The sequence below is a fragment of the Euwallacea fornicatus genome, chromosome 26, assembly GCF_040115645.1.
Source record: "Euwallacea fornicatus isolate EFF26 chromosome 26, ASM4011564v1, whole genome shotgun sequence".
NCBI classification, from domain to species: domain Eukaryota; kingdom Metazoa; phylum Arthropoda; class Insecta; order Coleoptera; family Curculionidae; genus Euwallacea; species Euwallacea fornicatus.
The window spans coordinates 2,105,187-2,119,598 of NC_089566.1; the positions used below are offsets into that span (position 1 = coordinate 2,105,187).

At 39.2% G+C, this 14,412-nt stretch overlaps 2 protein-coding genes across 3 annotated transcripts; one reads left to right on the forward strand and one right to left on the reverse strand.

Moving 5' to 3' along the window:
- Positions 1-963: 963 nt before the first annotated feature.
- On the reverse strand, positions 964-14,412 carry bib (big brain). Of its 2 annotated transcripts, XR_010733426.1 has the most exons (5): positions 14,048-14,412; positions 13,236-13,362; positions 2,913-3,132; positions 1,517-2,857; positions 964-1,177 (listed from the first exon to the last, which is right to left on the reverse strand). XR_010733426.1 is itself a non-coding variant. In XM_066296767.1 (4 exons), exons 1-4 carry the CDS (start codon positions 14,370-14,372, stop codon positions 1,844-1,846), a joined length of 1,686 nt encoding a protein of 561 aa, XP_066152864.1. In that variant the 5' UTR covers positions 14,373-14,412; the 3' UTR covers positions 964-1,843. The 2 variants fall into 2 exon arrangements, 1 of the variants encoding a protein (XP_066152864.1); XM_066296767.1 differs by having other exon boundaries at positions 964-2,857.
- LOC136347093 (carboxypeptidase N subunit 2-like) lies at positions 7,162-8,875 on the forward strand. Its single transcript, XM_066296775.1, has one exon. The coding sequence runs from the start codon at positions 7,200-7,202 to the stop codon at positions 8,568-8,570; it is 1,371 nt and encodes a 456-aa protein (XP_066152872.1). The 5' UTR covers positions 7,162-7,199; the 3' UTR covers positions 8,571-8,875.

Below are 14,412 nucleotides of genomic sequence, written 5' to 3' on the forward strand. Positions count from 1 at the left end.
CGCTTTGGTCCGTTGAAATCAAATGTGAATTATAATGAAATTGAAAAATTTTGCGGTTGAGGGGCGCCACTTATTTTCGAAACGTTAAATGACAAAACGTCCGCGAGTCGTTACCACTCGAAGGGAATGGAAATTACAGATCCGCCATATTGACAAGATCATAATGCACTTCTTGATGTACTGTTTGGTCGACGTTTTAACGTTTTTCCAGAAAATTTCCAACCGAGGTACTTAGTTATTTCGTAGCAACTCTTTCCTGATATCTGAAAAAACACCAAATTGCCGACACAGCCCGGAATATTGTAAAGAGAATAGGCGTCTGCTTCTATGCGCCACCGAGATCACTTGAAAAACGAATTTAAAAAAAAATTTCAATCGGGTTTCAGCATCCTGAAATACCTTCTGGATAGTTTTCATATTTCTTCCTCGTTTTCAAAGTGCCTCAAAATGCCTTTCGCAAGTTTGAGACCGTCCCACATATGGGGGACATCTCGGTCAAATTAGTTCAGAAGTTCGGCGAAAAACGACGCCTCAAAATTTAGACATTTTTCCCGTAAAATTCCACATCGCACAGTGGAGTTTGCTCTATCTTGCTCGTTTTCAAACGTTGAAAATGAGGCCAAATGAGGCCGAAGAGCACATGAATTAATTATCGCAACGGCGCGCTCTGAAAGTCCATACGAACGGCGATTTCATATCTGCTTTAGCGTTCAAGATTCTGTTAATGTTGTTACCTATTTTTTTTTTTATTGTTTTGACCTGTCTTAAGGTGTTTTTCTTTAATTCGGGACACATAAATGAGACAATTAGGGTCAATTTAGGATCCAGATCGCCAGTAATTGTTAACCACAACAAAACGAATTCAGGCACCTATTTAGTTTTTGCTACTTTTTAGAGTTAATTTTCTGGATGAGCACAATAAGCACGAATTTCTTGAAATATAAATAAAATAACGAGTTTAATCCTAAACAATTTAATTAATGCATATTTTTAGATTTTTTTAAATCGTAAAACAAACAAAATACAAAATCTCAACTGTGGAGGAGATCTGTGGAGAGTCGATTGAAGTTTCGGGTGTTAGGTGACACTTTTCAGAAATTGGTGACTACCAATTTGCCGGGCCATGAGATTGGTACATTGCAGAAAATTGTGCCAGTAAATGGAGTTGACCACCACCCTGTAAAACTGAGTTTTCGAGAGGGATTTTTCGCTAAATGCACAAAAAAATATTTAGAATAGGCCCGGCTAACATCCCGCATACCGGCAAAATTCTGTGTAGTATATGCATTCCTTATGGATGAGCCAATTAGGGATACCGGGCAAGAATTTCTTGCGAAGCTCTGTTAAATTTTCAGAGTCGATAAAATCTAAATTGTTATTAAAAGATCCCTTAGTAAAAAGGGAGTAATCCCCCCCCCCCCCCCCCATCTTAGAATTCTTGTTTTACAGGTATAACCTTAGAACTACAAGCAACAACAATTTGTACATATTACTACATCGTTAAAACAATACCTACTACAAAAAGAAACATGTATATACAACAGTCTTGGTTCCTACCACAGGTCAATTGGGTAGTCTTTTAATGGCCTCAGTTCTTTATGATTTAAACAATGCGACCAAAAGTCATGATCAGTACTTCGTTCACGTTTCGACACGTAATGAGTTAAAGTTCATTTCGATACCCGCTTCTGCTACGTCGTGTAAAAAAACCTATCGATAAGAACATCATAAAGTTCCTTGAATTTCACTTGCTCGTGCAGTTAATCATAACAAAATTACAGAGGAAATATGTTCTGTTTATCTACACTGCAATTGCACCGCCACGGGCAAATTTCCCAGTTAGTTAATACTGTGGGTTTGGCGAATGTTGATGGTGATAATTATTAGAGTTCGTACCAGTGCCTTGTCCATTTTGAGGAGGCGGCGGTCTATTTTGAGTGGAACTTCCTACTACCGTCCTGCTTTCTGGGTACTGTCCATTAGTTGGCTGTTTGTGCTGCTGCTGTTGCACGTTCCTATTCTGCGAGCCCAGCATGGCGTAAACCGACTCGGGTCTCCGATTTCGTTGAGGGGGAGGATTGTTTTCAGAACTGTCTGAGCTTGAGGGTAAATTATTCCTGGCCCCGTACAAAGGTTCCCCCCCAGGAACGTAATTCTCCCTCCTTTGTCGTTCGTTTGTCGAGTAATTGCTTTCCCTAGAGGGCCGTTCACTAGCGCTATTATAGGTGCTATTCGAAGTCGTTCCAGGAGTAACTCCTCTAATGCCATACACTTGATCGGTTCGTTGTTGCAGCTGATTCTGCATGTTTTGATTCTGAATGTGGCTCTGCTGGTTCAAACGCATGGGATACAAGGACTGTGCCGGAACCAACGGTCCGGGTTTGGGCAGAAGTTCTCTGTTAATGGCAGTGTTGGATTTCGTATAAACGGATTGGGACCTATTGAGATTGGCTCGTGTAAGAGGAGGACTTCGGCAGAGGGATTTAGTGCCTCCATAAATTGACTCGACTCTCTCCAATCTCGCCGGAGGGGCGGAGAAGACACTCGCGCAATAATTAGTCCTCGTGTCAACTCCATTGGCCGATCTATACGTGTTATATGTGGAACCGTGGAACTTGGGAACCTGAGGCTTATCCAGATCGTCGTAATTTAAATCGTCTTCCGAGGGCAGACTAGACGTCTCATCTTCCTGATTAATTTTCAATTTCTTCGCCCTACTGGGATTGAAGACGTACTCGTACACCAACCCGGAAGTCAAACCGCCCAACAACGGTCCAAGCCATTCCACCCAATGCGCTTCCCATTTGTTGAGAACGAATGCCGGCCCGAGAGCCCTTGCCGGATTCAAATGTGGCATCTGCAATGAAAATTGTTATTAAAGGAAAAAAAAAGAGCATTAAAAAAAATCTTACAAAAACGAACGAGCAGGCGCAGTACGTGGCGCCAATGGTAATCGCGCTGGTCCCTACGTATTTCCGATAACTGTCCATTGACATGAAGTACGAAAAGACCACCAAGAACGTCAGTGTAAATTCGATTCCAAAGCGCTCCCATGATGTGAAGATATTCGATGGGTGGCCAATGGCCGAAGATAAGTTTTCTTGCGAGCTGTGGTAACCAGGCACTGTCACCCTGAAAGAAAAAAAAATACCACGTTTGAAACAAGTGTGATTATAACTAACACATGTGGACACTAAATAACGCCTTCGTCTCTTATGGCTTCCAGATGCTGAAATGTGACTAAAGTGGTATTACAATGAAGGAAGCAAATGGGATTTGGATTGACTTTCGTTTAGCTGAAACCTTCTAGAGAGAAACAAGACGTATAGAGTTGCATTCTGTCTATATTAGAGTGGTACAAAAAGTCAAACGACTACACAAGGGGTGATTTCTAATGGTTTTACCTACATATTGAACGTTGAATAAATAAGAGGAGTTTTAGCGTGTGTCGCGTATTAGTCGAAAAAGAATTCGACGTAACGTAGGGAAAATTGCGAATAGAGCCGAGATTTTTTCTACACGACTTAACGAATAGTTAAAAAGTATAATTTCGTTTCATGAAAATCGATGGCGCACCGATAAAACGTGAATATTCTGTTTCTTCGTAGAATCGTTTTTGAAACACGAAGTCATTGAAATCTTATTATTTTTCCTAAGGGCGGTTAATCGATCGCCTAAATAGTTAACTGATATTAAAATGAAAACAAAATACAATTTACTTTTACAGATCTGTTTTGTCATATACTGTTGTGGTGATGCACATTAATGTTACGCGCGAAACGGGTAGAATTTTTTCTTTACTTTATTTTATCGTTACTGCGTACGTCATAGCATGGTGTTTTGGCTTTGATAAGTAGTGCCTTTTGAGACGATAAAGCGTCCTTTAAACACAAAATTACAAGGTGTCAAACGCCCTCCGTAATTTATGAAGCGAACCGGAACACGTGATTCAAATTTTCCGCAGCCATTAGATATCGCCCTTGTAGGTGTGTGTTTCAACACAAGTTGAAAAGGAAACCCGGGGCTTTTCAGCAGGACAATATTTCCATTTGAAAGATGGTATCATCAATTACGGGGCATAATGGAAAAGCCAAGACAATATCGATAATTCGTATAAAAAATTCTTAATAATGCCGCTACTTTTTCGCATTCAAGAGTATTAAAGTACAAATTCGAAAGCTTAATTTTAATTATATAATAAAAACTATTTCACCGAAAAATTTCATCGGTGCCGAAGAGACAGTTTAGGTATTGATTAAAACTAATTAATTAAACCCTATAGGTAGAATATTCAAAATATTTGATAATTTGAATAGAAAATATTTTACTGATACATATTTCAACCGGAAATGGCAAACGTAGGGAATTAATTTTACTTATTTATATTTACAATTTTATTAAAAAAAAAAAACATCAAGCAGACAACTGACAATGGACAAACTTAACCGAGACTTTGATATGGCAATTTTTCGCAATCACCCTTTATAAAATTAAGGAAAAAGCGTTGCAAATTTTTAAAAAAAATTCTTGCAAGTTTTAAGGGAAAATACCTTTGAAGTATATAAACATTGAAAGAACTGTGCAATTACAGCATGCAGTGCGGCCCTCTTTAAAGCGATATATGAGAGCGGGAAAAACTTAGTTCAAGACGAAGTGTCCTAAAACCTAAACATATTGCGCAACTTTTTAGAGATGAAAATGAAAAAATCATATCAATAATATTCTGGTTCTTATCACTTGATAAAGCACATTCGGAAAAGGACGTGTACTAAATGACGTGAAAAAATATTGCCTTTTAATAATTTTGTGACGCAAATTATATTATTATTGTAATTATTATTATCATACATTTGTATTATCGGATAAAGTGAATCATAGAGTGAAACCCGAATGACTCAGTTTCATTCGCCACCATGTTCAACAAGATTGTGAGCGCAGCTGGAAGAAGAGAAAACTAGTGAAGTTCTCATCGCTTCCCCCAATCCGCAATTCCAAGGACCTCGCTATGCCTTTTTCGTATATTCGTTGCTGTTATTCTCAGTTATTGTAGATTGACATTTGCATATGTTTTAGTTATTCTCACCCGTAGTTACCTCTTGATTGTGATATTGACTTTTGAATATTTCACTTAAGAATTCTACAAAAAAATCGAGTGGTGCCACATCCAGCGAAGGAATGAGCTTCTTAAATTATTAGAATATGACCAATTGTTCTTAATGAAATCCGATACATGTTTAATTCAAAAGGCGTTTGATACCGTGATTTACTCGGACTTTTTCGTAAAATACTTTTTGTTTTGAAAAAGCTACGCAAGTGCGTTTTTTGATTTTTGTAGCTAAAATATGACGTTTTTTTCGAATATACATATTCCCTCAACCCACAAAACAAGAAAAAATCAGTCGACGTCAGAAGACGAACGCAAACTTTTCAAACAAAAAATTGCGAATTGCTCCGGAGACGTCCGGAAAACGTAAACTTTGCAAAACAACGTTTTTTCTCTCGACATTTTTAAAAAATATATATGTAATAAATAAGGATGTCAGCTTTTTTAATACAAAACACCGTTTTTTTTTCTTTTTTTAATTATATTTAAATTTCGTTAAATCTCCCGAAGCCAGTGGCGTATCGCACTTGGGAGGAACAATGACACATCCGTGAAAAAAAAACCGAACCAAAACACTGTAAATTTGTCTCTTTGCTGCTCACCAGTCCTCACATAAATCTCTTTTTCCCTTTTTGGTAGATTTATCGGCGAAATCTTCGAATTAATTCGCTCTAACATTTTATTTTCATTAATGGTGCACGTTGAAGCAATATTTTTTATGCTGGATCGAACAATGAATTATAAAAAGAAATGCTCATGTGGGCGTCAGTATGCGTAAGAGAAGCATGATTTTTTAATAGTTATTGATCGTTCACTGTTCTGATGCGTGTAACTGGTCATTAGCCGACTTCAGGAAGTCCGGTGGAACCCAAACTCGGTTAAAAAAACGCGACCATTTGGAGAAAATTAAGTTGGTCGAGGCCTAAAAGTCGACACGGCAGATACGAGCTGTGCTAACGTCGTTTGGCAGGTAAGAAATTGTTCTCACTTTAAATTTATCTTCTTAAACAACGTTTTAAATTCAAAAATTATAAAAACTGTTTTAAAAATGTTCGTTTTTTTTTCTCGGATAATATCGACACCAGTCGCGCCTCCGGAATTCTCAAACGGACGTTTTGCCGAGCGGCCCTCCGCGCAACCTTGACAATCTCCCAGACGATGGTTACTTTCCATCATGATTTTAGATCACCCTGTAAGTTATCGACTTGTCGACCGTTCCCGCGGTCACCGCCATCATCATCATCATCATCATCATCATCGCTCGCATTTCACCCTCCCCGTAATCAATGACGGGACGAAATCCCGCCCTAATCAAGTTGATCGCGGCAAGTGCGGTGGTAAGAACTGAATTAAAAAGCGGTTGGGGTTAAAAAGTTTCAATGTCCGTATCATATGCGAACAAGTGCAATTTAATGATTTGAGAATGGCACTCTGCACATTTTTTGGGGCGAGGGGATCTGCGTTTGTTTTGCGCGCCCCATCGGCCCCAGAAACGCATTTTCTTGTCGGTTCTTAAACGTACACTGAGGCGTTAAAAACACGACGATTTTAGCGGAGCATTTCGGAATCCCTCCCCAGCATGCGAAGGATGGGACCAAAAAATCCGACAGATGTTGAAGCCCTGTTATAACTACACAGGTAAATTGCGCTCAGGTAGAGGAAGGCTCTTTTCTACCGGCCTTCTTTTGTGTAATAAAATTAAGTATCACACATAAACGGGCCTTTCAGAGAGGTTTCTCGACGTGGTCAAAACTATAATGATGTATAGAGGGAAAAACTATAGCCATTTCCTGCTAAGGCACGCCTCTGGTTGGGACGAAGAGGAAGAATGTTTTAAGAACAGCTGAAGCCGATCGGGGGGCAGGTGATAGTCGGATCTTTTGCTTGACAGATGGTCCCGGATTTCAGATCGAAGGATTTTTCGACGAAGACCGAAATATTTCGACATTCTTTCGTACTTTGCACGGATCCACCACAGCAGAATTGCGCACAGAATTGTTTTAATCTTGTAAAGCGGAAACGCATGCTGCTACAATATAATTGATAAATTTGCCTGGAAAATTAGTAATAATCAATTAGCAACGCGAGCGACACCATGTTGAGTTATCAAACTTTCATTTGGTGCATCGCGTTCGTTTTAACGAGCTCCTTCACTCCCAACTGCGTTCGCGATAATCAGTTTAAGTTTTACACTTTTCCAATCGACGGATGTTCGAAATTTTTCAGCGAAAAATGCAGATCTCAACCGTCCGGTCGCTTCCAGGCCCTCGGGACTCCGTCTATGGTGAAAATTGGTGAGACCGACGTGATACCCACATGTGCCTTCCATAGAGTCAGAGGCTTGAAATACATTTTCGGAGTAAACAGCGGCATTAAGGTATTAGCCACTGGGGCCTTCACAGATCTAAGCCAAATGGAATCGGTGAACTTGGCCTTTAATTCCATCGTTGAGTTACGAAAGGAAGTGTTTACAAACGTCTCAGTGCTGTCGATGGATTTCAGCTGGAACAGGATTGTGTTCGTCGATTCTAAAGCCTTCGCGAGCGTCCACGGATTGAAACAGTTAAACTTGAGCAAAAATTCCCTAGTCACGCTACCGGTCGGTTTTTTCCCCCGAACCTTGGCCCATTTAAATGTGTCCTACAACCTATTGACTAGGATTGCTTTCAATTCCAAAAGCTTCAGCAACATCACCCACTTGGACTTCGGCAATAATTTAATCGAAAGGATTGCCCTACTGTTTTCGTACCCGGTGGAACTGGTCAATCTCGAAAACAACCAGCTGCGAAATTTTGATTACATCGACTTGATCTCTGTAGAGCTGCTCAAAATTGGACGAAACCGATTGGAACAGGTGCCTCAGTACTTAGAAAACTTGAACGCTAACTTCATAGATATTGCCGAGAACCCTTGGCAATGTGACCAATTGCATCTCCTGTTTGGACAGTTGACTTCGTTGGGCACGCGTCTCGTCCATAAAAATACCAGCACAGCTGATTGTTTTTCCATAAAGGGGAAGATGACACTCCTTCAACCGAGGTCAACTGCTTGCACTGAGGACTATGACTGTCCGGGGTATATGTCTTGCAGGGCTAGGAAGTGTTGGGAACCGTGCGAGCACTCGATGTGCCACAAAACCAGCAATTGCGAAACTAAGAACCATAAGTTCACCTGTCGCTGTCCAGGAAAGTTGTTGTCCGATCCAATGGACGTTTCTGGAGAGTGCCAGGAAGTCGAGTGCTTCGTGAACAAACAATGTGGCCCAAATATGATATGTAACAACCGAAAGTGTACCAAACATTTTTCTTTCGAAACAATAATAAAATTAAGTAACAAAGACGCCGACCATTCTCTAAGCGAAAGTGACCTAGATATCGAACCTGAACTTCCTTGGTGGTACGATACAATTCCGAAAAAGGAACCTTCGGTGCCAGTCCCCTCCGCCGGTTCAGCCACAGAGCAATGAAAATTTAAACAAAACTATCTCGGCCCCTCCAATGGGAATAAACACGTGCCGCATTGGCCCTATTTTCGCTACTGTCAAGGGATTACTTAAACATCAACCCTAAGTACGTACGCCTATCAAGATCACCGTGAGAACGTGTAATCGGTCAGCTAACAGTTTAAATGTCGGTAATGAACCTTATTTAAAGTCCCTTTATGTGCTTTTGAATGTCCGGGGAAGGGATATTGTATTTATAATTTTTATTGTGAGAAATTACATACTATAATATAACACGTTTCCCATAATAAAATCAACACTTATCTTAATTATTATCTAGAAGCTTTTCTCCCCTCACCGTGTTAAGACTTAAAAACGCCATTACTCCATGGACAACTAACCGACTATTAGCCAATGGTCATGCTGGACCTATCAGGTCTCTTGCATTTCGAAGAACAAGAGCCTACTACCACGGCACATGCACTTTCGCCAATCATTCTCAATATCCGTTTATCCGCCGCGCAGCTGATCTGTGAGAATCTCGCTACCCCAACGAGAAATCACTGTAAACTCCTGCCTGTGTGCCAACATAAGAACTAGTTTTCAGGCGAAAAGCTCAGTTCTCCTATTCAGAATACATAGTACTCCTTTGTTGTGCATAGGAGATTTCCATAAAAATGAGTCGTAACCACCCTAAAAAGCTCATCTCCCTGGAGATTCCTGGGGAAGTAATAAATTTAAAAAACCCACAGGAGGCACCCCTCTGTCTTTGGGGACGACCTCAGCTATCACACTCACGCCGTTGTACTCAATATATTGTTTATTGTCGCACTTTTTCGCCCTTTGTTTAATTGTTTCCCTTAACTAGAAGGGATCGTATCGTTTCAGTGCCACTTGCCGCTTATGCGCTGTTGCCGAATCGCGATAATTTTCTTATTTTTATAAACAGATTTAAAGTATGCCGCTGCAAACTGGTGTTGCTAGGTTTTAACATCGATGACTGTACTTTCATCAATTTTCCAACGAATACTAATTCGCAAGAGCCTGAAAAACGATTTTGAAGCTTATAAATTTTGTTACTGTCGTCAATCGGCGAAGTAATATCACTAAATTGGATAGAATTTAAGAGTAAAATATCAGTAACCTAATAAGTATATTGCGTACATAAATTTCAACAACTTTGTAAATTTTAAATGGAACACCCTATAAACTGTAACCAATTTCGATTCTGTGGAACATGATGAATATTTTTCGTGTGCAGTGTTCTATACTTAGTTTTTACGGTTTCGAGATATTTAGATTTTTTCAAAAAAAAAATTGAAAATGGCTAAGTACTTTGTAACGTCTAGAGGTACTAGGTGGCGCTGCTCGCCAGAATTTAAGTATGGCGGCACCCGTAAGTTATTCAAACGAAGATTACCTCAATATGTTTATTATTTACGGTGAATGTAACGAACTGTTAACCAGAACGTGTCATACATTTGGTATTCGATATCCAGAAAAACCGAAGCCGTCACGAAAACTCCTGAAAGGCATAATAGATCATTTTAAAACGAGCGGATCTGTCAAATCATCTTACAGAAGAAAGGAGCCTATTGTTGACGATTGCTGCGCCATCTAGTGACATTATTTAAAATGATTTGTTAGGTACTGAATATTGAAAAGTGTTTTCTTTTTTAATAAATTGAAAACGGTTAGATTTAGACAATAATCAGACAATTGAATTGAATGTAGTACTTATTTTTGGAGTTAAATATGTTCTGTATTCGTTGAAAAAATAGGGGGCTCCTATTTAAAAAAATTGTTTTTTACAATTCTTGAATGATAATTTTGGACTCTCTTTCATGAATACCCTGTATGAAAAAACTTGATTTAACTCACTGGTTCAAGGACTGTAAAGTAATGCGGACGATAGCGCACAATTTCATTGCAAAATACTTGGCCATTTTCGAATGATTCGAAAATGCATTCATGGCTAAAACTCTAATTTTTTTTTGGTAGAATCTAAATATCGCGAAAACCATAGAAATTAGGTAACGAAAAATATTGACAATGTTCCACAGAATCGAAATTTGTTATAATATATAGGGTGTACCGTTTAAAATAAGCGAGTTGACATTCATTTCCGTTATAACCGGAAGTGCTATTTTTATTTTTAATCAATAGATCGCTTCCATTTAAGCGTGACGCCCAAGTTTCAACTTTTTCCTAGTCACAGTTTCCGAGATACGAGTAGTGGCCCATATTTTTTGGACATCCTGTATATGTGAGAAAAAAATACTATATATGTATATATAAAAAAATATGTATGTATATACTAGGTAAAAAATTATTTCCAAAGGGATTGCGAGTGTTAATTCAAAACGTCGTTAAAATGGAATTAAAGACGAAATTTGAGATATATAAGTTCAGAACCAGCAAAATGTGAAGGACTTCATAAAGAAGGGGAGTAAATACACTACTTGTCGATAAAATGATTTCTTCTGCGGACAAGAAACTTAAATGAGAATATTTCTGTTGATATAAGATATTTAACTGAGTAAGTGCTAAACCATCCTCAACCAACGTATAAAATACAAAATCTTTCCAACTCCCCATGAACTCATTCGGTGTTTTTTTTTCCGTATGGCTAATTGAATAATTTTCACTTTTGCTCGCAAAATATTTGGGAGTTTTAAGGCAAACATCGCTTATATACCATGTATCGTTATGTTTTGTATAAATGTTCCATACCCGACAATTGATACTTGTGGAGGGGTGTATTTGGCAACAATGCCGTGAATCGTCAGCGTATGTTATCATATTACGGGCACTTGTTCCGTAGGTCGTAAAAAAGCGAGCGAACAGTTGTGCTGGTTATAAAATAAATATTTATTACGTATATAAATACAATATGAAAAGCGCATTTTCATTTGCGTTTTGTCGAAGGAAAACCGCGGTATTTGAGGCACGGACCGCGACACTATTAACCAAAATTGAAAACACAAGAGATACTTCTATAGAATTGTATGTTTAAATCAGACAAAGATGATGAATCAGACAGAAGGGATTTTTGTGCCCAAGTAGGCAAAGGAAATGGCTGCAGTGGAGGACCGAGGAAAAGACCAGGTGGTTCCTTTGCACACGTGCGAGGGTTTTTGTGCAGCTTGCCCGGGATTTTAATATAGATAAGATGACTGCCGAATCACAAATTAGATTGCCGTTCCTCTTTAAAAAAAAAACAAGCTGAGATACTTTTTAGTTTATTGCTTGACTAGCGTATGCAATGTGACCCATTTAAGGCGAAAACACCCTTGTAACTTTTACATTTATAGCTCCGGTTCAAAGAATCCAAGCTCAAAAGATAGAGAATAGAAAGTCCTATTGATGCTGTGAAAATAGTTTTCTAACTCACCCGACCAAGGTCCGCTACAACTTGAATTCCATGTCAAAAATCGGAGAAAGGAATTGGGGTATTTTTTAAGGCACGCCAGTGAATTCGGTATTTTTTCAAACAGGTATGCACCAAGCTTCAATTAATTATTTCGGAGAAGTTCATTTTACAGTTGCAAACGATATTATTTCATCAAGAAAGCCATAGAAATAAACTCAAACGGTTTAAGCTGAATGATAAACGTCAAATTAAGGCAATTCATTTGTCAGAACGAATACAATTGATGGTTCGGATGGAAATTTAAACAGTCAAAATTTTCTAGAATTTCTTCAACAAGCAACGAAGGACGCCTCAGACGATTCTATTTTCAGTCAAACGGCAGTCCCGCTCATAATTCTGCTTGTGTGAGACAATATTCAAAGCATTTCGAAAATAAATGTATAGGCCGCAATAGTCCATTAATCGAATGGCCTCCTAAATGTCCCGATCTTGCGTCTTTAGATTTTTTCTGTGGAGCACGATCGAAACTGAAGATTGTAAAGCGCGTCCTCACGACATTGAAGACCTCCGGACCCGCATACGCAAAGCTTCTAAGGAAATAACTCTGCAATGATTGAAAAATGCCCAAAACAACATTTTAAAAACAAACAATAAATGTATTGAATTAGAGGCTCGGCTGGTAGAAGCCTCCAGCATTCAATTTATTAGTTTATTTGTTTTTATGGTTGTCTTGATAAAATAATACTGTTTGCCGTTGTAAAATAAACTTCTCAGAAATGGTTAATAATTGTTATTATTTGATCAAATTTGGTACATGCCCATTTTAAGGAATGCCGAATTCAATGGCGTGCTCGTTTTTTCCAAAAAAAAAAAAACTTAAATCTTTTTCCGGTCTTTGCCACAGAAAACATACGGTAGACCTTGGCCGGGCGAGTTAGAGAACAACTTTCACAGTGTGAATCCAGCTTTTTATTCTTTATCTTCTGAGCCTTGTTCCTTTGAATTCGAGTTATGAGTGCAAAAGTTGCGGGACTGTTGCCTCTCTTAAATGGTCCACACTGTAGATGCCAGTTCAACGGAAACGCAGAATCGGGATATCCTGAATGCAGTCAAATTTCCACGGGTTCCGTATTCCGGGCCTTTACGCCACTCTAAATTGAACTTGCGTAATAAAAAAAAAAAAAGTTGCTCGCAGGCAAAGAGAGGAAGAAAGATGGTCGCGTTTCACCCTGAGTCGAAAGTGTTCGACCTCATTTTAGAATCTGTCAAAGCACACTTCCCAACGAGATATCCACCCTAATTAAGATCGAACTTACCCGTAAAGGAAAGCTGCTCCGGCTATACCGCCCCCGCACTGAGATATCATGAACATGCAAGTCCTCAAAAACGATATCCTCTTGATGGCTCCCATTGCTATGGTAACCGCAGGATTAACGTGAGCTCCTGCAAGCAAAAATGCCCGAAATCCTTAAAACATACACAGACGAATCCGTAGAAAATCCTCTTCATAAGGGGCACTTTCAATGGTGCATGCGGAGCCAATTAAAAACACGATTACTTCTGATTAACAAAAGGATTCACGGGATTTCGCATTAATTAAAATCTTGTGTCCAAGTATGCTTTGATCTTGAACCCGACCAAGTCGAACAGTCCTTTGTTGTCCGAAACATAAAAATTTCGCGATTAAATGCAGAATTTATTTTTAAAAAAATTTAAAAAAAAAATAATAAAAAAATAATAATAAAAAAAAAAATTTTTAAATTAAAAATCGCGAAGGTAGTGCGACATGCATCAACGTCGGAGTGGCCTTGTTTCGGCTTCAAAACACCCTTAAAACCAGTTACAACGGCCCGTTGGCAAATTAAAAATTCTGATATATGATAAGAGTAATATGAGAATTCCGAGGAGCGCGCAATTAAACTGAACTCCTCTTAGAGTGTAAATGTTGCAACCTTGATGCACGCAGATGTGCCGAAGTTCAATGCTATTTATATTGAGATAAAAGTGCTGAGTAAATAAATGAGTTTCAAAGTTAGGAATTTAAGTGCCCTTAATTTGTGCAAGGCAAACAAGTGCGGCTCCGTCGTAATGAACCCTAATTGGGCGCATTGGAGTGATTAAAACTTACCAGAAATGTTTGCGAAGAATTGGGTTAAAAACATCATGGCAAAGCCGGAAGTCAGGGCGGTGAGCAAAAAAACACTGGCAGGGCTGGTGGTGCCCATCCGGGAGGCGGCATTGGCCCCGCAAACCAGGAAAGTGTACACAAAACTGGCCACCGACTCCGAAATGACCGCCTTCCAAAATTCGAACGTTCGAAGCTCGACTTGAAAGGACACTTTTTTCCCTCGCGAGGAACTGAGCTTTTCGCGGCGAATACCCTCCAGTTTCTCCAAAAGAGTCACCAGATGATACTCCAAGTTTTCGTATCCGAAGTCCAAGTTGTCCGTCATTTTCGAAAACCCCGCCGTGCACACCCGAAAGCCCCAAGTG

What these genes read in the sequence shown, in the direction of transcription:
- LOC136347093 (XM_066296775.1), top strand. Translation starts at nt 7,200, where the DNA reads ATGTTGAGTTATCAAACTTTCATTTGGTGCATCGCGTTCGTTTTAACG.
- bib (XM_066296767.1), bottom strand. Translation starts at nt 14,372, where the DNA reads ATGACGGACAACTTGGACTTCGGATACGAAAACTTGGAGTATCATCTG. An exon ending in ATTCTTCGCAAACATTTCTG is followed by an intron (nt 13,363 to 14,047) that starts GTAAGTTTTAAT and finishes TTTTGCTTGCAG; the next exon opens with GAGCTCACGTTAATCCTGCG. An exon ending in GGAGCAGCTTTCCTTTACGG is followed by an intron (nt 3,133 to 13,235) that starts GTAAGTTCGATC and finishes TTTTTCTTTCAG; the next exon opens with GGTGACAGTGCCTGGTTACC.